Source organism: Bombina bombina, chromosome 2, assembly GCF_027579735.1.
Source record: "Bombina bombina isolate aBomBom1 chromosome 2, aBomBom1.pri, whole genome shotgun sequence".
Classification (NCBI taxonomy): Eukaryota; Metazoa; Chordata; class Amphibia; order Anura; family Bombinatoridae; genus Bombina; species Bombina bombina.
The window spans coordinates 986704299-986731408 of NC_069500.1; the positions used below are offsets into that span (position 1 = coordinate 986704299).

Genomic DNA, 27110 nt, shown 5'->3' on the forward strand with positions numbered 1-27110 from the left:
CTTTTTCTTTTGTTTTCTGGACATTATCTCTTTTGTAATTTTTGCCTCATATTTATTGTTTGCTACAAACCCATATTTTTCCTTTTATCATATTTTTGCTATGCAGTCCTAAACCTTTAGAGTTAAAACTGTTATTTCATTCAATTACAACTTTTTAGTGAGAACCACAATCTAACTCACTTATTGGCCACAACAGTTTTAACTCTCATATTAAACTCCACTCACTCAGTTTATATGTGTGTATTTCCAGATAAAATACCCACTATAGATTATGTGAGACACAACCTTTATTTATATGGTCTGCTATAACAACTGTTTTGCATATATTTGTTCTAAAAAATCTAACTTAAAGTTAGTTGTGTTACAGGGAGAAATTTTGTATATTTTTTACTTACCTGAGGTTTCAGCTATTTGTGACTTTGGTCTTGTTTTTTTCAAATTTTCGCGAGCAAATTAGGCTCACGATGGTGCAAAATACTTCTATTAAAAAAAAATTGCCGCGAAGGTTGCATTTGTTGTGACCTGAGTCACGTCATTTCCTGTTTCTTTGTTGACGCAATTTTTTTGGCACGCCTGTTATGATGCAAATTGTGTAATTTCCTGTTAAACTTGCCGTCCAAAGTTTTTTTTTCTTAGCATTTGCGTCATCTTTGTTAGCATCATTTTTGGCGCCAAAAATGTAGTTATATTAAGTCTCTCCCTCTTTTGCTCTCTGCTTTCATTTGTTACAGAGGGCTATGATATTTGCTTTTGTTTTTCATATAAACATTTTTTCCCATTCCTGAAACTGCTATTTTGTGGAAATTGGATATTGTGTTTAAATGTTATTTTTTCTTTTTTGTTACATTTTTCAAGATATTTCAAACTGATCCTACCTCTGATGTTACTGTAGGAACCAAGTTGCCTAAAAACAAATCTACCAAAGCTAAGTGTGTACGTTGTAAATTGTCTGATCTTCCTTCTTCAGCTCAAATATGTGGCACTTGTTATGAGAAATTGTTTCATGCTGATAAAGTTTCTATAAGTACAAATAAATCTACTATTAAATCTTCACAGTCAAATGTACATGATATTCTTGTAGATATAAAATATTGTATTTCTGCAGCCATAGAGAAGGCTATGACTGCTATTCTGCCTTCAAATAAACGTAAAAGGTCTCTTCCTACTTCTCATAATTCTGATGAAGTTTGTATTGACCAACAGCATACGGAAGTATTGTCTGCTGATGAGGACTTCTCTGGCTCAGAGGATCCTACTTCAGACTCTGAAATTGATAAATCTTCCTTTCTTTTTAAGATGGAATATATCTGTTCTTTGTTAAAGGAGGTATTGTTTACTTTGGGTATTGAGGAATCTAGTCCTCTTGATAACAAGAATAGCAAACGTTTGAATTCTGTTTTTAGGACTTCTGAGGTTACTCCTCAAGTTTTTCCTATTCCAGATGCTATCTCTAATATGATTTCTAAGGAATGGTCTAAGCCTTGTACTTCTTTTAATCCTTCTTCTAGGTTTAAAAAATTGTATCCTTTTCCTGTGTCTAATTTAGAGCTTTGGGAGAAAGTCCCTAAGGTTGATGGCGCTATTTCTACTCTTGCTAAACATACTACTATTCCTATGGAAGATAGTACTTCCTTTGAGGATCCCTTAGATAAGAAGATTGAATCTTATCTTAGGAAGGCATAGTTACATACTGGCTATATTCTTAGACCTGCTATCTCTATAGCTGATGTTGCTGCTGCTTCAACTTTTTGATAGTCTAACACAGCAGTTATCGGATCCTGATTTAACTAGCATTGTTCTTCTACTTCAAAATGCTAATCATTTAATTTGTGATGCTATATGTGATATTATTAAGATTGATATTAAATCTATGTCTTTAGCTGTTCTTTCTAGAAGAGCTTTATGGCTTAAATCATGCAATGCTGATAGGGTGTCTAAATCTAGATTAGAAGAAAACTGTTAGTATCCCAATCGTCTCCAACTCTAGGGGGCGCTCAATTAAGTTAGATTAATGTGAGTTTCAACCATATAGTAGATTCCCTTAATATACACTCAGTTTCCAAAATGCATTCTACAGAGTCATGCTCAACAATAGTGTATAATATAATATAGTAATATACATCAAAAAAATAATACAATGTGCACAATAGTCAATGAATGTACACAAAGAAAATAGTCTTATCTGAATCTTTGCTGTGTGTTCCTGTAAATGAGATAACAATCCCAGGTGGACTCTTTTGTGCTGATGTTTTAGTGTTACACCAGAGGGTGGATGATTGTAGTCGTGGCAGCTCTTCTCCTTACAAAACAAACAAATCCAAAATATCTGTGAAAGAAGATCACAAAAGAATGCGCCTCCTAGTGTAATACTGCTTGAGGATTCAGTGATATCAACGACAAGAGATGTAAATATACTCACAAGTGGATCAGCACCAAATGTGCTAAGTGGCGCAGGCTGAGACCTTAACAGTTTCCCAGTAAACTGATCCTCCAGGGAATGTAGTAGGTAGGGTGTGTGCGGAATTGGTCCAATAAAGCTCAGGCTTCCATTTTGTTAAGCATAATTTTTATTAAAAACAATATTAAAAACCATTGGGTATGTACATTACCCAAAAGTGATTTAAAATGGTAAATGCTACAGATTGCAACGCGTTTCTCAGCTTATACCTAGCTGTTTCATCAGGCATCTGTTGTTAACATGGATACACTGGCTTATAAACCTTTCCTATAAACTCACTTAATTGGACTCTCCCATTCCTTCCAATCACAGGTGTAATTATCAAAATCTCACCTGTCTTCAAAAAATCTGTCCAAGTATAATACAAACAAAGATGTATAATACACACATATCACATTTCATTACATTGTTAATCCACAAAATATCACAATAAACAGGTGCATATCAGAGTGAAAGTTGTATGTTTGAACTTACAGTTTATGTATATAATCTTTACATAATTCCCCAAATTACTTTCTCTGTCAGCATTCATTTGACATAAACTTCATATAACATAAACTTCATAGGTGACTTACCAGCTCTATCAATCTCTCAAATAATTGTACTTTACATATAAAATACATCTTTTGATAATCTATGATTTATGCCACTCCTTGATGATCTGTGTCGGTGTTATAACCCTAATGTTGCTAACAAAATCATTTAAGATGTTCTTTTATTTAGGCTCCTTGTTTGGAGACCATAATATACGTTAGTTATATATGGTGATTTTAATAAGGGACAAATTCCCTTAAAAATTAAAATTATAATTTCCCTATCTTAAATTAAATTAAAACTTACCTGTCAAATTAAAAAAACTAAGTTTAAACTAATATAAATGTTAAACTAAAATTAAACTAACTACCAATTAAATTAAACTAACTACCAATTAAATTTAACAGTCAATTATTTTGATTTTATGCTGTCTTTATGCTAAAACAGCATAAAATCAAAATAATTGGCAAGATAGAAATATTTTGTTTATTTGTAGATTGACACACTTGATATATGTTTTTTAATTTATGTATTGTGGTTATTATATCAAATGATTAATTGAATTTTCAATGCATTTTAAATTTTTATTGAAAAGAATATAATATATATATTAATTTTTGTCACTTATATATTGATAAATTGATTCACAGTTATTATTTTTATATATGCTAATTTTTTCACATATGTTAAATATATATCTGTTTGACAGTATGCTGATTATTCACTAGGTGGCGATATATTCAGTCATCAAAATGCACTTTAATACATGTTTGGATGTTATATTGTTGCTTATATTGTTGCTGTGCACTAGAGGGCAACAGTGTACCATTTTTAATCACAATATTTGGCGCCATTATGGCTATTTAAATGTTTGTTCACTCATTTATGGTCAAGCTTGAGAAAGGGCTAATTGTGAGCCTGAAACGTTGTTTTGTTTTGTTTGTATCCCTGTTTGCACAATAAAAGGTTTTTGCACCGCTTTGTTTTGTTTGTATCCCTGTTTGCACAATAAAAGGTTTTTGCACCAGCTTGAACATTTCTGCTTTCTTCGCCTTTAAGGGCAATGCCCATCCAAATGCGCTTTTCAAGGCAATGGGTATCTTAGGTTTTTTTTAGATAGTTTTTTTTATTTTTTGGGTTTGGGGGGGTTGTAATTTTATTTTCAGGTAAAAGAGCTGATATCTTTAGGGCAATGCCCTTCAAAAGACCCTTTTAAGGGCCATTGGTAGTTTATTCTAGATTAGGTTTTTTTATTTTGGGGTGGGTTTTTTTTTTAAATGGGTATTAGAATATGAATAGTTTTTATTATTTTTGATAATTTCTTTGTTATTTTGTGTAATGTATTTTTTTTTTTCCGTTTTGGGGTGTGTTTTTATTTTTAGATTAGGGCTTGGGCAGCAAAATAGCTAAATGCCCTTTTAAGGGCAATGCCCATACAAATGTCCTTTTCAGGACAATAGGTAGATTAGGTTTTACTTTCTTTTTATTTTGTGGGTTTGTGGGGTTGGGGTTTGTATACTGTTAGGGGGTGTTTTTCTTTTTATTGTAGCAAAAGAGCTGTTTAACTTAGAGCAATGCCCTACAAAATGCCCTTTTAAGGGCCCCTAAAAGGCCCTTTTAGCACCTATGAGTGAGGTGGGAGGTGTATTTATAGGCATTTTGAGGTTTGGGAAACTTTGCCCTCTCCAGGTAGGAATGTATATCCCATATGTCACTAGCTCATGGACTCTTGCCACTATGAAAGAAATGAATTTATCAGGTAAGTTCTTACATAAATTATTTCCCAGCTTTAGAATAACCATTGTAACTGCTTAAATAAATCAACTAAACATTTTTTTCTTATATTAATTTGTTTATCCGTTAAAGGGGCACTTGTCTTGCTTTTTTTTTTTGCATGTATTTGAATCTAAACAGCTGAACATTTCTATTTAAGTTTTCAGAAAAATTATATATAGCACTAAACAATATTTAAAACTGTTAAAAATGAGTGATATTAACCTTTGAAATTTGACTTACAATTCCACAGAAATGCTTTAGAAAATATGATGTGTGGCAATAAATACATCCCATTTATTATTTATTTATTTATTTGTAGAGCACAAACTGTTGTTTTTTTTTTGTTTTTTTAGTGTTGTGAGTAGTAAGGAGAGAGAAATGTGCTAGCTTTCAGTTAAACTTTCAAACATACATGTGAAAGTATTGGCAAAGATTATTGTTTATTTCACAAATCATGATGACCTGACTTAAAGGGCCATTATAGTTATAAAATGTAATTGGATCACTGTTGATCCTACAGACAAATGTATTTAACCCTGCACATAAAATACCGATTAGGAGCCGCAGAGAACTGCTCGCCTCAAGCAGAAACTGCCACTGAGCCAATTAGCTGCACTATTTGCACAGCTGGGGGGGTTAAATACATAGATGTAACCCCTGGAATATAAAGAATAATAATAGATTTGCTAGATTACTATAATAATGACAGCGAGTAATTTATATACTATAATAGCTATTTTACGGTGTCTTGTTTTGATGCTTTAACTGCAAGAAGACCAAGTAAAACATAGTACTCCAGTCAGTATATCACCTCAGCGCCAATTTTATAGTCTCTCGTAAGTGGTAGTAGAGCTGGATACAGTAAGATTATTAAAGGGACACTAAACACCTTGAGCTTTTCAATATAAAATGTTTATGCATAGTAAAACAACTTTACTTTATTTTGCACTTTTTCATTTCATTTATCTTGGAAAACTGTAGATATTCTAATTCTCTGAGCTTTAAATGCAGACTGCTGTTTTCTTAAGGCTAACTCTGCTACACATCTCCCCCTGTATAACTTCTGCCAATAACAACAAAATAATGCACCATATACTAACATAATGAATATGGCTAGCCTTTTTGTCTGCACAGTCAAGCCCAGATTAGCTCCTCAAAATAAGGCAATTGGTGGTTGTAGTTTGTCAATGGAAAAATATTTAGATGTAAGCCAATATGTTGATTAGGAACACAACAGAAACGTTTTGTTATTACAAGGGGTTTACGATCCAATTAAGACATGTTTCAGAGTCTGATAGATACTATATCACTGCGAGAGCTCACGTATCTAGCAGGTTAAAACCAGCTATGAAAAAGACAGCACGTGTATATAGGTGTATATAGGTCAAGCAGATCTCATCTTCAGACAGCTTTACATATTATGTACGGGGAGCTAAGTTACGTACAGAGTTTTCTTATGCATTATTGAGCTGTTCATTGTTATGAAAAAAGCAAGCATTGAGAAAACATCTTACATGTGATGTTAATGTGTCCCTGTAATTTGTAGAATTTAGGTCAAATTGGTGATAGCACATATTCAGATCATGATAAAGTGTATACAGTATATATATATTTTTTTATATATATATATAAAAATATATATAATATATATATATATATATATATATAATATATATATATATAATATATATATATATATATTATTCTCAAAGGTTGTTTTTTCCCTATGGACCCAACAAAGAGATAATAAAGATTTATTTTATGAATTGGAGGCTGGAATCTATATGTTTGATCAATTTTGCACATGCTCAGTAGGCTAGAGCCGTAGAAAGTATGCATATTAACCCTTTGAGTGCTAAGCAATTTCCCACCTGGGTGCTAAGCTAGATTTGAGGGGGTTTTTTTGTTTTTGTTTTTTCAATATATATATTTTTTATATAGATCCCCAAGACTTATACCGTTGGAAAAGTTTAGGTGGGTCTTGGGGATCTGTAGCTGCTTAGATGTATGAGATACAGGCTTCTAAGCAGCATGCCTGTCAGGGTGCCAGGAATCAGACTGAGACGAGAAGTGAAAAAATAATCACACCTTTATGAATAGCAAAAAATAATAAAAAGTCCACAAGACAAATAACAAGCCAGGAATCAAAACCAGGAGGGACGTCAGACAGCCAGGTAATACACAGGAGCTCTCACAAACTGGTCTGAGACAACGCAAGGGCAAAACATACTGAACAGAGGCCCTTTAAATAATAAGTGATGACATCACAATTCTGAGACTGCATCCTGTCTCACACTGATGATGTACACCAGTCTGGTCATAAAAGGAAATGCAGGAAATGAGCACATCACACAGTATGCACCAGTCAGCAAGAGAGGTGAGTAAAATGGTTGCCAGCAGCACATGGCAAACAAGGCAGGGAAAAAACCCTGACACTACCCTCCCCTCAACAATGCCTCCCCCGCGGGAGGACAAAAGGCTTATTGGGGAAACGGGCATGGAAGGCACGGAGGAGGGCAGGAGCATGAACATCAGAGGAGGGAAACCATGAACGCTCCTCCGTATCGTAGCCCCTCCAGTGAACCAAATACTGTATGCGGCCCCTGGACATACAAGAGTCAATAATGCTGCTGACCTCATGGCTGTCCACAAAGATAGGACGGGGGTGAGGCAACACAGTGGTAAACCGATTACAAACCAATGGTTTCAAGAGGGAGACATGAAAAACATTAGAGATGCGCAATGCAGGAGGAAGGTCAAGAGCGCGTAGGTCACAGGATTGACCCGTCAGAGTATTCGAATAGGACCAACATAACGGGGAGCCAGTTTATTGGAAGGCACACAAAGGTTCAAGTTGTGGGAGGACAGCCAAACTTTCTCACCAACCTGGTAGGAAGGCGCGGGCAGACGCCTACAATTAGCCTGGAACTTTTGGTGCTGCATAGAACGATGAAGGCAATTCTGAATCTGCACTCATGTGGAACGGAGTTGCCGGAGATGCTCCTCCAAAGCCGAAATACCCTGAGACATGAATGAATCGGGCAACAAGGATGATTGAAACCCATAATTCGCCATGAACGGGGATAACTTGGAGGAACATTAATAGCACTATTACGAGCAAACTCTGCCCAAGGTAACAGTTCAGACCAATTATTGTGGTGATCTGAGACATAGCAACGGAGGAACTGTTCCAGAGCTTGATTAGACCGTTCCGAAGCCCCATTGGATTGAGGGTGATATGCCGAGGAGAAGAAAAGCTGGATCCCCATTTGAGCACAAAAGGAACGCCACAATCTGGAGACAAACTGGCTACCCCGGTCCAACAATATCTCCTTGGGTAACCCTTGTAAACGGAAGACCTCCAGGGCAAAAATTGAGCAAGCTCCTGAGCGGTAGGCAACTTCTTCAAGGGAATGCAGTGTGACATTTTAGAAAAACGGTCAACCACCATAAGGATAACAGTATTGCCATTGGAAACAGGGAGCTCGACAATGAAGTCCATGGAAAGATGTGTCCAAGGACATTCACCATTAGCAATAGGTTGAAGAAGACCCACAGGAAGACGTTGAGGAGTCTTATTCTGTGCACAAACTGAGCAGGAGGCAACATACGCAGCAACATCAGAGCGAAGACCTGGCCACCAGAATTGTTAAGTGACAGACCAAATCATTTGGTTCTTGCCTGCGACTTTAGGATAGTGGTAAGTGTGCAAAAGTTTAGTTCGAAGATTCTCAGGAACAAAACACTTACCACTAGGTTTCTCAGGAGGTGCATTGGTTTGTGCAGCCAGGATCTCCTCCCCCAAGGGAGAAGTCAAATTAGTATGTATGGTAGCAAAAATATGGGCAGGAGGTACTTGAACAGAGGCGAAAATTGTCGAGAGAGGGCATCAGCCCTAACATTCTTACTACCAGGCAGGTAGGAGACCACATAATTAAACCGAGACAAAAATAGCGCCCATCTGGCCTGACGGGGCGACAAATGTTTTGCTTCAGATAGATAAGTTAAATTCTTGTGGTCAGTAATAATGAGCACTGGCACGCTAGTACCCTCGAGAAGATGCCTCCATTCCTTGAGTGCCAAAATTATGGCCAGTAATTCCCTGTTGCCAATTTCATAATTGCACTCTGCTGGAGACAATTTCTTAGAGAAGAAACCACACGGATGCAAGGAACTGTCAGGCGTAGGACGTTGAGACAAGAGGGCACCTACTCCAGTCTCAGACGCATCGACCTCAAGAACGAAAGGCAGGACAGGGTTAGGATGAGCCAGAACTGGAGCGGCAGCAAAGGCAGTATTAAGACTATCAAAGGCCTTAATAGCAGTAGGTGACCAATGGAGTGTATCATTTTCTTTACGGGTCATGTCAGTGATAGGTTTGACCAAGGAAGAAAAGTTTTTAAGAAACTTTCTATAGTAATTGGCGAACCCCAAAAAACTTTGAATAGACCGAAGACCAACTGGGCGAGGCCACTGCAGAACTGCAGATAACTTGTCAGGATCCATTTAGAACCCTGCAACAGATAACATCACCTAGGAAGGTTACTTGAGTCTGATGGAAGACAGCCAGGTAATACACAGGAGCTCTTACAAACAGGTCTGAGACAACGCAAGGGCAAAGCATACTGAACAGAGGCCCTTTAAATAATAAGTGGCGACAACACAATTCTGAGACTGCATCCTGTCTCACACTGATGATGTACATCAGTCTGGTCATAAAAGGAAGTGCAGGAAATGAGTAGCATCACACAGTATGCACCAGAGTCAGCAAGAGAGGTGAGTAAAATGGTTGCCAGCAACACATGGCAAACAAAGCAGGGAAAAAACCCTGACAATGCCCCCATTTCCATATACTGTCCATTGTCATTTTTAAATAAAGTTGCACGGTGACGTCATGACATCATTGCACGTGACGTCACCATGCAAAATGTGAAGTCCTGGCGATGCCTGCCACTATACAGGCCAGATTGCCGGGGTGGGAGTCAGTGGGAGCCCCCACATTGCCCTCAAGTTGGGTGAGTACACCTGACTGGGACAATTTGCGACGGCTCTGAGCCATCGTTAGCACTCAAATGGTTAAAAGAATGTGCATGTTTTGAAATGCATGTTTTATTTAAATCATAAAACTTTAATTTTTACTTTAGCATTCCTATAACAACATCATCCTCAGTAACAGTTAAATAATATTGTACAGTTATCAAATGAGTGCCTCAGAAACCATAGTAGAATTTCTAACTCCTCAAAGCAAATGAGGAAATAAATTATGCATTTATTGAATATAATTAAATATTTTCTTTCTTTTCTCTTGTAGCTTTATGCAATACCTTGGTTTCTTACAATGTTTACACGTGAGTATTTGTCTACTTTTTTTATGTATATAATATATTTGTTTTTGTATGATTTCATAGGTTGCATTTATTAACAAAAATACGTGTGTATCCAACAACATGCTCTATTAGCCGAAGTTTGCAGTTCCAAAAAGAAAAAAAGAATAAAAAAGGTTTGCCGAATTCCTAGATGGCAAGGACAAGAATGGATTAACAGGCTGTAGACAAATGGAAGATGATGTGTAATTAAAATTGATAGTTTGAATAAGGGAATGCTAGGTCTCTATGGAATGACAATTTGGTTGTAATAGGAGTTCAATCAAGGTGGAAGATTAAAGCCTACAGGGTAATTTCCTTGCCTGCTGATGTAGCGGTTTCTTTGAGTATGCTTCTTGTCTAATAACAGTAGCGGTTGAGTGAAGAACTCTTGTCAGGTTTGTTTAAACAGTTAATGTCTTGATGTAAGTATCGCTTGAATCCTCCCAACTGTGATCTGAGAACCACGTTTGCGAGCAAATAATTTTGCTCTTGTTAGTACTCAAGAAAGAAAACTCTCCAAAATTTGTTTTCCATTAGCCAGAATTCACCTTGCAATTGTGCCTCACAAATGAAAGATTCTGCCTGCAATATTTTAATAGGCTAAATGAAGATTAGGGTGTATGCTTCCCAGCAGTAATTACACGTCAGTGTAGGTCTATAAAGTTATTTAGTCTTGAAAAGGCTGACAATCCTTTAATAATATGCTGTAGAACCATTGAAAGGAGTACTATCTAAAAGTGGATAATCATTGTCTATAGAAAAGCAGCATTGTAGTGTAGGCAGAGTTAACACGCAATCCAGTTTAATATGGGAGTCATAATTTGTTGAATAAAAGGAGTGTTGTTTTATTACCCTCAGAGGTGTCAAATCATACTATGTGACAGAGACACTATTTGAAGCCTGTTCTACAGATCTCTACAAATCAGTAAAAGGACACCAATAAAATGAAAAATCCAAATTAGGCTATATTATTAAAAGTACCTTACGTCAATACTAATTTTTAATATCTAATGGCACGTTGATTGTCAGTTTTCACAAAAATATTGAGCAATAGGTTAGAAAGATATTTCATTTAAAGATTATCTTTCTTTCATTTATACTCAGATATGGACAAAAACTGTTGTAATATAATAGGTTTATTTCAGTGATGGCATTCCCTGTGACATCACCAGAAATGCATATTAGTGTAATTAGTGTACAGTATGAAAGTTGACAGGTCTGTACACATTAATAAAAGAAAAATATTGTGCACCTGTAACCTCTTACCTGAATTGGTGTTAACAAGTCAAGAGATCACACATTATATCCGCCTGCAGTTGCTTGCATACGGAGTGGCACATGGTATGCCAGAAATACAAATACTATGAAAAGTAACCTCAACACACATACAGACGGAATGCTATAAAACATCAAGCCTATTATATAAATTTAAATTAAAATGTACCAAAATAGGCAGAGTCAAAAAAGGTTTTGTCCTTGGTTTTTGAATGGATGTATTTGATAAGTAGGATTGTAGTAAAACGAGTAGACTAAGTGCTCTTATACAAATCACCAAGTTTAATTAAACAGAACCAGGGCTACGGTATTATGTGACCTATCTTTTTCTATTATCTGGACATAAATATTTTAAAGATAAACTTGAAATAGTTGTACTTTTCTTTGTAGGTCACTCAGTACAAATTATTTCAAACTCATCACCTTTTTCCTGTTTGTTCAGTGACCTTTTCTTTCTTTTTTTTCCAGATCATTATCAGCACTATGTTTCTACTTTTGTGCTTGTTGAAATATCATATATTAGTGCTGATTGTTTTTGAACTGCTGTTATAAAAAAAGAACATGATTAGAACAGAGTTCTCTCAGCAGTTTGTTAAAATTTTCCAGTGAAGAGCTCTGACTGCTATACGTCTCTCTTTTAACAATATTTAGTACATTAAATAGTACATTCAAACACATATTTTACAGATTCATTTAGTTTTGCATGGAATTAGCGCTTTTGTAGCTATCATTTTAAATAATCTAGCAAATCTCTCAGAATGTTACTTTTTTGACGAATAGATCATTAATACTATATTTGTGTGATGTCTTATTCTGTACTGTTGGGTGTGTACTGATGGTTACATATTCTTGTGCCTTCTTAAAGGTAGAATATCCCAGAAGTCTTCATGTTGCTTTTATTTCCTACATACATCCCTCATGTTTTACTGCTAATATAGAGTAAGATATTGTGGGTTATAGCCCAGCCCTGGCTGGAAGAGTTTATTCTTTTTTTTAACATATGAAGTAATAAACTGTGATCCAAGACCATGAGAGACAATTACTTTTTGTATAGATGTCCATATTTAGTCTGGTTTCTGCCTGTCGGGCATCTACATGCAGGCCCTGAGATAAAATAAATAATTCTCTGCACATTGGTGAGTGTGTTTGCAAAGCACTTCTAAAATGGACTATAAGGCTTCCTCTAACCTTCAAGGGGTTAAGGAAAAAAATCCTCAGTTTTATTGAATTTGTGTGCCTCATCTATCTTTTGGGGATCTTCAATAGTTCACCCCTATGGAACATTTCTTTCATACAGTATAGTGTATTTAGCATTTAAACCCAGGAGCTACAGTTATGACGTGATGTATGTTTAAGGAAACTGTTCACTTGTCAGGGATATTTCTTGCCTGTCTTATAGAAAGCATATGGTTAGGTAGAGCCACTTTATAATATTTATTTACATACCAAGTTACAGAAAGTAATCCATGTTGAATTTTATTGAAAGCAATTATGCAATTTCATAGGAATTTTTTTAGAACACATGATATCTAATAACTGTAACACCAATCAAACCATTTTAATATTTTTAGTAACTTTTCATTAATAAATGACATTTATACAATTTTGATACTTTTCAAAATATTGGAATTTGTTTTTCTAATGTTAAAAACTTGAAAATAGGTGTCATAATAGACCTATGCTTTGTTGGCCAAATAAGCAACCTCATAACTTTACACCTGTAAATATAAATATGTATTGAAGCTAAAATACTTAAGATTAGACTCAGAATGGAAACAAACAAATACATTATAGACATAAAATACCCCATCCAGCATAGGTTTTTATCACATCATTATTAAAATCACAAATGGCATTGCAAACACTATCATTAGTGACACCATCAGCTGCATCGCTGATGACCTCACACATTATATCAATGACATCATTACTGATGCCATAAATTACATCATAATTGGCATCATTTAAATTGTTATTTTTTCCAGTATACACTTTTTTATTTTAAACGTTTGAAAATAAAAACATACTCATTTTAATTATGTAATATTTTATATGACATTTTCCCCATTTGTTTTACCAAATATATATAGAAATATTCTAGCAATAAAATAAATTATTTGATTATCTTTTTTGCTCTTATTAAATTATCCACTTTATATAATGATTATAAAGTCTAAAATGAATTATATTTTTCTTTTGAAACTTTGATTTATAATAATACCATTAATTACATTTTTTTTAAGAAAAGGATTTATTTTTGATAGTACTCTATAATTTTCATCAATTTCAATAATTAACATTCTTCCTAAACTTCCTAAATTTCAAATAACAAATACATGGTAAGTTTATAATACTGATTATTTAGGAAGGACTGTTTATAATACTGAGTAAATAAAATAAAAATCTAAAAAGCACATTTTCCAATTAATCAAAATGACCCTTCATTTTTAATACTTTGAAATTTAAATAAAAAATAAATAAATAAACTGATACATTTCAGTGATCTGAATCTGAAACTTTCCTAAAATAATAATAATTTATTTTTAAACTAAAACATAAAATATTTAATTATAATTATATAAATGTGCCAGCTCGAGAAGCAAATATCATTTTAAAAAATGGCCAAATAATGATTCTTATTAACACTATCCCATCACTCTGGATAGAGCATTGAGAGTGACCTATAGTTCTAAAGACAGAAGATGGTATGAAGTATCTGAGCAAAAGAATAGGTGGTGGACATAATAAAAAGGACAAGGCAAGAGAGTGGGGTCAGAAAAGTTGAGATGAAAGCACAGAATGGTGTCAGAAACTAAATCATGAGTCAAAAAAAGCAGTAACTTCCTAGAGAGTTATTATTACACACACAACAACGACAGATCAAAATATCAATCCAGAAAGCTTAGTCATGGTTCAAGCTTAGAGTTAACAGCAACAAGAACCAACTCACACTTGCAAAGAGGAATCAGCAGAAAAGTCCAGAAAGCAAGCGTCTGGAACCGTTAACAGCAACAAGAACCAACTCACACTTGCAAAGAGGAATCAGCAGAAAAGTCCAGAAAGCAAGTGTCTGGAACCAAAAAATCAGTCCCAGAAACAAACACACCCAAATGATATATAGCCTAAAAAACAGGCACAAAACAGAGGAAACCTGCATCATAAAAAGTTACCATGATGTGAACAAAACACAATGCCTAAAATGATGCATACAAAACGAAACATGGCCAAATGGGACGACAATAACACATACTTGACATTACTGAATAATCCCATGCCCATGTACTACTGTGGGGGAAGTGTACTAAAAAGTATTGCTAATTTCTATGTATACAACTAACATTTAGTAGAGTGCATGCCCTTAAGACTTGTTCTGTATTATGACTTGTTCTTTTTTTTAAATTTTCCATTTCTGCAAAGTACAATCTCATCTCTACCTGTTTTTTGTTTTGCAGATGTTTTTCCATTGCACAAGATATTCCACTTGTGGGATACATTACTCTTAGGGAATGCTTCCTTCCCATTCTGTATTGGAGTGGCTATTTTGCAACAGCTGAGAGTAAGACTTCTAGCAAATGGGTTCAATGAATGCATCCTTCTATTTTCTGATTTGCCTGGTAAGCAAGTTTAATTTTCTTGAGCAGATTATGAAAAGAATATTATTTCTATTATGTAGTTCCTTTAAATACATCCAATGCATATATATATGGACATAAAGGGTATTTTTTTTTTTACTTTTGCATCTCAAAGAGCTTTTCTCTCTTGTTTTGGAACCGTACCATACTGGTGGACTGATGGTCTCTAACAATGGAATTGGTAGAAAAACCACCCAAAAGTCCAAGATCGGAACCCCTCTTCTCTATATACTGTAGATCACTTCCTGCTTCTGTCAGCTTATTTATAACCAAGTATATTGAAAACCTTGCTAGAGAAAGGAGGTATCAACGGCACTACTTAGCCTAATGTGGCTTGAATATTTCTAATTTCCAATTAAACCCCTGTTTGTCCTTAGTATATATGGGGATAATTCCCTTATAAAAATGTGGACTACTAAAGGTGCTATGTAGTTTTCAACATGTGAAACTTGGTAGAGAGAGGCTCTAACTCGACAGACTACATATATAGCACTCTTGGGGGTTAATATAGGGTATAGTTCTAAATGGTATAAAAGACTTTGTTCCTTTAGGCAAATTAGAGTTACTGATGGTCTAGTGAGTTTGCGTGTTCCACGTTAAAACATAACTTTTATTGTGTCAAAATTAATATAAAATACTGGAAATAAATTTAAAAACACACTTAGATGCTAAAGACTCAGTGGTTAACCTGTTCTTTTTAAGTAGATTCTAGCTAGGTAGGTTATAGGTTATACTGGTAACCTTCTAAAGTACAATTGCATCAAGTTAATTGAACCTGATGCAGACTTATAACAAGAGGTCATGTAATAGTTATGTGTATATCTGTGTAATAGACCAAACAGAGAAAAATATTCTGTAGTCTTAAATAGTAATAATCTTAATAAGACATTACTTTGTTATACACAACAGTTACTGTATATTACAATTTGACCATTTGTTAATACAGCTCTAATTCTATTGCATCACCTCAAAACTGTCTACTGGTGGATATTATACTTTGTATTTTAATTTGATATAGATGTACACTTGTATACCGTGTTTTCAAGGCAGTGTTAATTCTCATAAATGGAAATTCAGTATACCTATGTCCTACACGCTATAACTACTCAGGTACAGCTCATCCGTTTTTGGTATACAGTGTTACAATTTAAATTACTGATGATACCACACGTTGGTTGTAAGTTTGTAACTGTAGCATAGCGCCATTTGAATTGGTAAAACCGGCATTGCATGTGTGTGCTGAAATTAGACAGCATTTGTGTTCGAGTTAGCTGCACTCAAAACTCTCTATATAATCAGCAAACAGCTCTGTCACTTATTGGCAATAACCGCTATGCTACAGTTACAAACTTACAACCAACGTGTGGTATCATCAGTAATTTAAATTGTAACACTGTATACCAAAAACGGATGAGCTGTACCTGAGTACAGTTTCCTTGAATGCTGCCTCTTATCTGAATGCATTTCACAGTTTTTCACAGCTAGAGGGCATTAGTTAATCTGTGACATATTGATAACATTGTGCTCACGCACGTGGAGTACTCTAGGAGTCAGTACTGATTGGCTAAAAAGCAAGTCTGTCAAAAGAACTGAAATAAGGGGGCAGTCTGCAGAAGCTTAGATACAAGTTAATTACAGAGGTAAAAAGTGTATTTTATAACAGTGTTGGTTATGCAAAACTGGGTAATTGGTAATAAAGGGATTATCTATCTTTTTAAACAATAAACATGATGTAGTAGAATGTCCCTTTCCCTATAAAATCCTCAATATACTCTCTCCCACACACATACATGTGCAGTCTTTTGATTGGTTTTGGTAGCATTTCATTGCTGTAGGCTTAAATTTATCATTGCAGCCAGCAAAACACTGCATTCTAGTTGTTAAAATGTATTACTGCTGTAAAGGACTCTGAAGTCTGGTTTAGTAATAATAGTAATGATCCAGATAAAAATAGAGGAGCACTCTATGCTATAGATAGAGTGAAGCAGAGGCATATTGGTTGATGAGGAAGTGAGATAATTACAAAATGTTGTGTAGGGCTGGATTGTAACACCCTCCCTTATATTGGACAACTCTGCTTTAGACAGACGTTTTATAGAAAGTGTTTAGGTGCTATAGGAATCTTGATAACACTTGGTAATAGTGCATGACGTGATTCATATGTTGTATTAACATGCAGACATCTGTTTTATAATGCTCTTGGGGTTACAGACTAAAAGGTGCATTGCCTGCAGGGGTTCAGGAAAGAACTTCTGAACAGTAATTGGCTGTGGACCAGCTAAGTTATTTGTCCTGAGGACACATTCTTATCTCTTTGGGATTAGAGTGTCTCAGCTCGGTTCCTCTGCTAAGCAGAGAGGAAATTGGACTAAATCACGCAGACAGAACAGGTATCTTTTATTTTAAATTGTTATAGAAACTGGGTACCTGTGTGTCTATTTCCTAGACTTAGTATGAGGAATGCAATATTATGCTATCACATTTCCAGATAAGTAAAACACAAGCTTTTACAACTAACACAAGTTGCTTATGCACCCTGTGTGTACTACTCTTATTAAGAATCATTTATAGATTTTAAAACGAATGTTTAAGATTTGGTGAGCGAGAAACATTTCTGATAACTCAGAACTGTATTGCTGCTCTCATACTGAAGACAGTTTTTGGTTTAGACGTCCTGTTTACAGTGTTTTCTCTTGTTAAGTGTATCCAGTCCACGGATCATCCATTACTTGTGGGATATTCTCCTTTCCAACAGGAAGTTGCAAGAGGATCACCCACAGCAGAGCTGCTATATAGCTCCTCCCCTCACTGCCATATCCAGTCATTCTCTTGCAACTCTCAACTAAGATGGAGGTCATAAGAGGACTGTGGTGTTTTATACTTAGTTTATTTCTTCAATCAAAACTTTGTTATTTTTAAATAGTACCGTAGTGTACAGTTTATCTCAGGCAGTATTTAGAAGAAGAATCTGCCTGCGTTTTCTATGATCTTAGCAGAAGTAACTAAGATCCTTTGCTGTTCTCACATATTCTGAGGAGTGAGGTAACTTCAGAGGGGGAATAGCGTGCAGGTTTTCCTGTAATAAGGTATGTGTAGTTAAAATATTTTTCTAGGGATGGAATTTGCTAGAAAATGCTGCTGATACCGAAGTAATGTAAGTAAAGCCTTAAATGCAGTGATAGCGACTGGTATCAGGCTTATTAATAGAGATACATACTCTTATAAAAGTGTATTTTAAAACGTTTGCTGGCATGTTTAATCGTTTTTTACATATGTTTGGTGATAAAACTTATTGGGGCCTAGTTTGTCCACATGGCTGGCTTGAATTTTGCCTAGAAACAGTTCCCTGAGGCTTCCCACTGTTGTAATATGAGTGGGAGGGGCCTATTTTAGCGTTTTTTTGCACAGCAAAAATTACAGACACAGACATCCAGCTTCTTCCTGCATGATCCAGGACTTCTCTGAAGGGCTCAAAAGGATTCAAAAGTCGTATTGAGGGAGGTAAAAAGCCACAGTAGAGCTGTGGCAGTTGTTGTGACTGTTTAAAAAAACGTTTCTTTCATGTAATTAACAAGAGTCCATGACTAGTGACGTATGGGATATACATTCCTACCAGGAGGGCAAAGTTTCCCAAACCTCAAAATGCCTACAAATACACCCCTCACCACACCCACAAATCAGTTTTACAAACTTTGCCTCCAAGGGAGGTGGTGAAGTAAGTTTGTGCTAGATTCTACGTTGATATGCGCTCCGCAGCAAGTTGGAGCCCGGTTTTCCTCTCAGCGTGCAGTGAATGTCAGAGGATAAAGTCCAAATCTGTCCCCTTTGGGAACTAGCGACAAGACCCTTATTCAGACCATCCTGGAGAAAGGCGACAATCCTGGATACCTTGACCTTGTGCCATGGGTATCCTCGTTCCTCACACCAGGACAAGTAGGTCCTCCACACATTGTGGTAAATACGTCTAGTGACCAGCTTCCTGGCCTGGACGAGAGTGTTGATCACTCTCACCGAAAAACCTCTCTTGGCTAAGACTAGGTTTTCAATCTCCACGCAGTCAGCCTCAGAGAATCGAAATTTTGATATAGAAAAGGACCTTGAACTAGCAGATCCTTGTGATAAGGTAACTTCCACAGCGGATATGACGACATTGCCACTAGATCCGCAAACCACGTCCTCCGCGGCCACGACGGAGCAATTAGACTAGCCAAAGCTTGATCCTGCTGGATGCGGGCCACGACTCAAGGTAGAAGAGGCAACAGTGGAAATATGTATATTAGGTTGAAGTCCCAGGGTACCGCCAAGGCGTCTATCAGTTCTGCCTGGGGATCCCTGGATCGCGACCCATATCTGGGTAGCTTGCAATTGAGTCTGTACGCCATGAGATCTATTTCCTGTGTCCCCCATCTGCTGCAGATCTCCGCAAACATCTCGGGTGGAGAGACTATTCCCCTGGATGAAACACCTGTCTGCTCAGAAAATCCGCTTCCCAGTTGTCCACACCCGGAATGTGGATCACTGAGAGTGAACAATTGTGAGTCTCTGCCCATTCCAGAATCCGAGATACTTTTCTCATTGCTAGGGAGCTTCTCGCCGCCCTCCCCCCCCCCCCCTTGGTGGTTTATGTAAGCCACTGAGGGGATGTTGTCCGATTGGAATCTAATGAATTGGGATGACCCCAAAGGGGGCCAAGCCTTCAGAGCGTAGAATATTGCTCGAAATTCCAGAATATTTATAGGTAGACTCGATTCCTCTCAAGTCCATCTGCCTTGTGCATTTCTGGCACCCCAAGCGGCTCCCCATCCTGATAGACTTGCATCCGTGGTTACAATCTCCCAGGATGGTCTCAGGAAGAAAGTCCCCTGGGACAACTGGCCCGGTCGGGTTCACCAAGACAGGGACTTCCTCACCGGTCTGTCCAGAGATATCTGTTGGGTCAAATCTGAATGATCGCCGTTCCATTGTCTCAACATGCACAGCTGCAGAGGTCTGAGATGAAACCTGGCGAATGGAATGACATCTATGCTGGATACCATGAGCCCGATAACCTCCATACACCTGGCCACAGATGTCCTGGAGGATGTCTGCAGGGCTAGATAGTTGGACGCAAGCTTGCAATGTCTCCGGTCTGTCAGAAATATCTTCATCACAGAAGAATCTAGTATCGTACCCAGGAACACCACCCTGTTGCTGGGGACCAATGAACTCTTTCCTACGTTTATCTTTCACCCGTGGGATCGAAGTAGAAGGAGGAGAGCTCTTGAATGATCCTCCGCCAGACTTTAGGATGTAGCCTGGACCAGGATATCGTCCAGATACGGAGCCACTGCAATCCCTCTGGCTCTTGCTACTGCGAGAAGAGCTCCCAGAACCTTTGTAAAGACTCTTGGGGCTATCGCCAGACCAAACGGAAGGGCCACAAACTGTAAGTGTTGGTCAAGTAATGCGAACCTTAGAAATTTGAAGTGATCCTTGTGGATTGGAACATGAAGGTAAGCATCCTTCAGGTCTGTTGTCATGAATTGCCCCTCTTGAACCAGGGGCAAAATTGATCTGATCATCTCCATCTTGAATGATGGGACTGACAAAAACTTGTTTAGGGCCTTTAGGTCCAGAATTGGATGAAACATGCCCTCCTTCTTTGGGACCATGAAAAGGTTTGAATAATACCCCAGACCTCTTTCTGCCAGAGGAACTGGGATGATTATCCTGACAGATGACAGATCCCTCACACATCCCAGGAAGGCGTCTCTCTTTTCTGGTTTTGAAGAGATGTTTGACAGGAGGAACCTGCCTCTGGGCGGATACGATTTGAAACCTATCCTGTACCCCTGGGCGATGACCTCCAGGACCCAAGGCTCTTGAACATCTTCCCTCCAGGCCCCCACAAAAAGATATAGTCTGCCCCCTACCTGGTCCAAGGACGGGTCGGGGGCCGCCCCTTCATGCCAACTTTGACTCAGTGGGCTTCTTGTTCTGCTTGGACTTATTCCAAGAGTTTGCTGGCTTCCAAGATCCCTTGGATTGCTCAGATTTTGCGGAAGGCTGCTGGCACAGAGACTTGACTGCATGAAAGGGACAAAAAGTAGTTCCCTTAGGTTTGGCTTTCTTATCCTGAGGTAAGAGGCGCCCTTGCCACCTGTGACTGTAGATATGATAGGATCCAGGCCCGGGCCAAACAAAACCTTCCCCTTGAATGGTAGGGAAAGCAAGCGAGACTTAGACGTCATGTTAGCAGACCACGATTTTAGCCACAGAGCCCTGCGAGCTAAAACAGAAAACCCTGAAGTCGTAGCATTCAGACGAATAATCTGCATTTTAGCATCACAAATGAATGAATGCGATACCCTTAAGGCTTTGATCCGATTTAAAATCTCTTTGTGGGGGGTCTCCACCTCAACCATTGCTGATAGTGCATCACACCAATAGGTAGCCGCACCAGTCACAGCTGCTACAGCCGCCGCCAGTTGGAAAACGAACCCCGTCAGTTGGAACATCTTCCGCAACATGGGCTCCATTTTTTTATCCATGGGATCCTGAAAAGAGGAGTTATCCTCAAGCGGAATGGTCGTTCTCTTAGCGAGGGTGGAGATAGCTCCATCCACCTTAGGGTTGGTTCGCCATAGTTCAAGCTGCACGTCCGGAACGGGGAAAAGCTTCTTAAAAGAAGACAAGAGAGAAAAGGGCGAACCTAGTTTCTCCTATTCATTTTTAATAATGTTCACCATTTTGATAGAAACTGGGAAGGCCTGGGGCACCATCCTGTCCTTGTAAACCCTATCCAGTTTAGGGATCTAAGGTTCCTCCGGTAATTTCAGTTCTGGAACCTACAACGTAGAAAGCACTTCCTTTAGCAGGAAACCCAAATGCTCCATCTTAAATTTGAAATCTGGAGGCCTAAAAGTAGCTGATTCAGACTCAGAAGCAACATTCTCTGATAAGTCGGAATTGTCCTCCTCTGCGGATAATCTGTCCGAGATACCCAGCGGAGTCAAAAACCCTGAGACGGATAGCAGTGCCGTACCTTCCGCTTGCACTTAGTAGGACGAGGCATCGAATTTATGGCCGCAGAAACCGCCGTCTGCAATTGATCAGCAAAGTCTGGAGGCCAAAGGGCCCCTCCCGCGGGAGTGTTAGTAGTGCCCTGGGGAACTGCTTGTGTAATCGGACATGCTTTTAGGGAACGCACCTTGCAGGATGGAGAACCCTCAGAGGTGGACGGCTCAGTTGTACTAAATACTTTATTCTTTTTAGAAGTAGTAATATTGTCATAACATGTGAAACAGAGCTGTAACGGCGGTTCCCACGGAACCTCCTCACAGTATACACAGTTAGTAGTATCGTCCAACATATCAGAGTCCTCCATAGCTTGCGCCTTTATTACGGACTTGATTCTAGATTAAATAGCCGGGGCACTCATCACCTCCTATAACCCGGACTACAAGAAACAGCTTTTGTCTCCTCCGAACACAGGTCGAGAAAGAGGAAGTTACTGAGGCCACACCCAGTCACAAGGAATGCCATGCAGGACCGCCCCTGCACTGAACGAGAGACGGGCCAAAAAGCTCGCCTCAATCTCTCTCTAACTGTTCCACATTGACAGAGCCTCATCTCACACAAGTGCAGCAAAAAACACAATAAACATTATGCATATTAAAATTACCCCTGTTCCATAACACCCTTCCGAGGGTATTACCCTAGATTCTATAAAGATAAAAGGAGTCACACTGTGACCCTGTCTTCTTGCGTTATCACATATATATATAATGAAACGATCTTACCAGAATCAACGCTGTGGAACAGGAACACGGCCCTTCAAGTGTGACAGGTTAGTAGCGTCGCTCCTGACATAGACTTGAGAGAGTAAAAGCAGACAGCGAAACTCGTCAGCTGTTAATATGAGTTGGAATGGTTTTGCTGAAGAACACCCCCTGCATCTCTGGACTCTAACTTTCACCCATTCTCTCACTGAGAGGCTGACAGGACTACTTAAAACTCCAGTCCCATTGCGAAGAGTGCTAGCCTCCATAAGAGACTACTCAGAATCTTCCGACACCTCTCTGCCAACCTCCTGTGACGAAAGGCAAAGAATGACTGGGGCATGGGGGAAGTGGGGGAGGTATTTAAGCCTTTGGCTGGGGTGTCTTTGCCTTCTCCTGGTGGCCAGGTTCTTATTTCCCACAAGTGATGAATGAAGCAGTGGACTCTCCTACCCTTTAGATGGAAGGCAAGAGGTGGTTAGTGTACTTTAAAGGGACATGATAACTCAAATGTTGAAGCTCTTGAAATTGATGCAGCATAACTCTAAAAAGCCGACTAGAAAATATCACCTGAACATCTCAATGTAAAAAAGGAAGATATTTTAAATCAAAATTCCTAAGTATTCACACCCCACTGTAAAGAGACTTTAAGCAACCAGTCAGGATGCTTGTCCTAGGACAAGCTAGGGAGTGTGCATCTTTCATGTACAGGCAAAGTAATGTTATTTTCCTATTCAGTTTAAGTAAGTTCTATGAAATCTCAACGTATGAAGGGCACCATTTGAACTCTTTTCTGTAGTGCAGTACCCCATCCATTCCTTTATTTTCAAAAACATTTTTCAGTAGATATGGTCTCTCCCTCCTCCCCTCTGTGGCAGCCACCTGCCTCCCGCCAGCACTAGCGCAGTGTCACTGTCTGTAACGATCAGGCATCTGCCTTAATATGGAACCGGAGCAACAATTGTTCTCTGTTACCATATGAGATGCCTGTAGCTCAGGAACAGCAGCTCTTGGCTGTCACTTTACAGCTGAGGCTGCTGTAGCTTCCTGAAGCTGCAACGTATTTATACACATTATGCGATACGATGGGCTTCATGCTGCATGATGTATATATACTGTATGACATATTGGGTCAAGGAGTTAACCAACTTTCCAATTCACTTCTATTATCTAATTTGCTTCATTCTCTTGTTGAAAAGCATACATAGGTAGGCTCAGAAACAGCAATGCACTGGTGACTGCACAGATATGCTCCTTTTCATTGGCTCACTAGATAGGTTCAGCAGCCTCCAGTAGTGCATTGCTGCTCATTCAACAAAGCAGACCAGATAATGAAAAAGAAAAAAAAAATAATAGAAGTAAACTGGAATGTTGTTTAAAATGTTATGTTCTATCTGAATCATAAATATATCATTTTGACTTTACTGTCATTTTTACATTTTTTCCTGGATTAAGCCTTAGACATTAAGATACAAATATACGCAATAACTCCAAAATTCGTCAGTTTCTGAGTGCTGAAACTACTAAACAGCTAATCCACTGCCTGGTAATTTCTTGACTTGACTACTGTAATAACCTACTAACTGGCCTCCCTCTCTCCCGCCTCTCCCCTCTAAATCCATCCTAAATGCCTCTGCTAGGCTAATCTACTTCCACTGATGCTCTCTATCTGCTGCACCTCTCTGTGAATGCCTTCACTGGCTCCCCATTCATAGCAGAATTAAATTAAAAATTCTCACCCTGACCTACAAAGCCCTTACCAAAGCAGCCCCCCCTACCTGTCCTCACTAATCAACCAATATACTCCAGTCCGCCCCCTAAGATCCAACAATGATCTGCTCCTTGCCTCCTCTACCATCACCTCCTCCCATGCTAGACTACAGGACTTCTCTCGTGCGGCACCAACCATCTGGAACGCACTTCCTCGAGCTGTCAGACTTTCCCCTAACCTCTCCTCCTTTAAACGCTCCCTAAAGACCTTTTTATTCAGGGAAGTCTATCTCCAAATCAGTAACAAATGAATTCCACTTGCCTAATAGATGCCCTCATCTAACTCCACACTAAAATAATAATAATAGTTTGTTAAAGTGAAGATTACTTACCTTGAATAACATGAGAATTGTCCTTCAAAAAGAAATTGTACAGGTATTTGGGTATAAAAGCAGACATGCAGGCATATGCAAGGGCTGGTGAAATGAGAAGAAAATATATAAATGTATAATTAAACATTTAAAGACAAATCTTAACATTTATACTTTTTTTCCGTATTATGGTGAGTATAAAAAAATAAAGCAACTGAACATAAAAGACGGTCATATTGTAACCTTGTAGCACAGTTACACATACATATTGCACATCCTTCTGTTATATTGTTTATTTAATCTTCAATGCAATAGCAGTTTGTCTGCAATAAATACACATTGTTTATTTAAGGGACATTTTTGTTAACAATTTGATAGTTAGATTTTTGTATAGACATTGAAGTTAAATTAAAAATGCATATGCACATACAAAACTAATTAGATCCAAAAAATAAGCGGCTAACAATCATTAAAATCAATACTTTAATATACTGCACAAATTTAACTAAAATCTCCACATCAACTGAGTTACATATTTTACTAATATCAATGATCTATCTTTAAAAATATAATACCATAATAACTAACATGTTGGACAGATAAGTATCACAGTTAAAACTTTTAAGGGTGCACAAAGAATAGATTTTTATCATCTAAACCCAATTCCAATTAAAAGGCTAAATCATAGTGAGTTTCAGATATTGTGCATTCCTAGAAATAATAAAGTTATATTCAATACATTTTTTGCAGCTTTAACCTTTAACACGTCTTTAAAGGGACATTAAACACCCCAAGATATTAATAAAAAATACATGTAGTAAAACAACTTTGCAGCATACTATAATTATTTATTTTGTTCTTTTTTCCTGTAATTGTGGGTTTTACAATTCATGTTAAACATGGAAGTGCAGACACAGTTGTATTCCACACAGTCATTAGTTGCATTTAAATAATGTATAACCTTTCCTAATTGGCCTCAGCAGAAAAGGTAACCTAAGTTACAATATGGCGGCAACCACTGCTTCATGGAAATTAACATTTTTTTTCAATATTTAAACAACTAATGTAATTTTTCAAAACACATGTACAAATTATTCTCTGGATAATCTTTTGCTCAGAATACATAATTCAAGCAATGCTTTATTTAGTGTTTAATGTCCCTTTAAAGTTTTTTTATTTTTTATAAAGAAAATTAATAAAAACAGAGAAAATAAATACAAAGCTTTAGGAACTATTCATTTTTTCCTAATACATATCAAATAACAGTGTTAATTGTGCATTATAGCATAACAGGAGGGTGAACACAATGGTTCAAATTTCTGCTTTCTTAATAGCACCTTGCACTTTAAGATATGGCTGCATTTTTTGGATATCTTTTCACAAAGAGAATTATTCATTTAACAGAACAATCGAATATGTGCTACCAACCATCAAAAACCATTCAAATGTTAAGATAATGTTTGGAGAGTTAGATTTGGCTATTGAGAAAATGTTTAAGGCTTAAATAAAAAAATAAAGCAACTGAGGCTTATCTGTGGGTGGCCTTTATACACCAAAACCTGTTGACTGAGTTGCCATCGAGCAGATAATAAGCATCGAAGCATTTATCATGTAATGTCCTCCCTTTCCTTTGCATAAATAAACAGCCATTGTTCAAAAGAAAATGCATTTAATGGTAGACGGATAAAAACTTACCTTCATTGTTAAAATTCAAGTAAAGAAAAGGGGCACACAGAGAATCCAAGCCTAGTAATAGAAAAAAGCAAAATCGTTAATATCAATGTGCAATATGTGCAAATTGCAACTTATTTCCATAGAATTGGTATTCGCATTAAAAGCCTGCAGTCATTGCAGTTATGGCTTGATAAGTACACAGGAACTGGAGCTTCAAGTAACAGCAAAATAAATGTACAAAATAAATAAATCCGTTTTTAAAAAAATATATTGCATTTTTTTCCCTGTTTCCAGTCTAAATGTATACAATGTATTTCAGGTCCATTTGTACGTTTGTTTTTCATTTATTTCTGTGTTGAATAAAACATTTTTGTTTCTCATCAGGTTTGCATTTGTCCACCGATAAAGCAGAGATGGGAAAATGTTAAGGAACATTTGTTAAAAATAAAGAATATTTCTCATATTCAAACATGTTGAGTGTCTTTATTAAGCATTTTCATATTTCTGTTCTGGTATTATGTTAGTTTTTTTATATAAAATTAATTTATATGTTA

General features: G+C 37.4%; 1 protein-coding gene across 1 annotated transcript in view; it reads right to left on the bottom strand.

Moving 5' to 3' along the window:
• Positions 1-27110, bottom strand: part of TBCK (TBC1 domain containing kinase) — a 747174-nt gene that overhangs the window by 421479 nt on the left and 298585 nt on the right. The window contains 3 exon segments of the mRNA XM_053703518.1: positions 16549-16584; positions 24904-24987; positions 26578-26628. Of these exon segments, the coding sequence (XP_053559493.1) occupies positions 16549-16584; positions 24904-24987; positions 26578-26628 (171 nt within the window).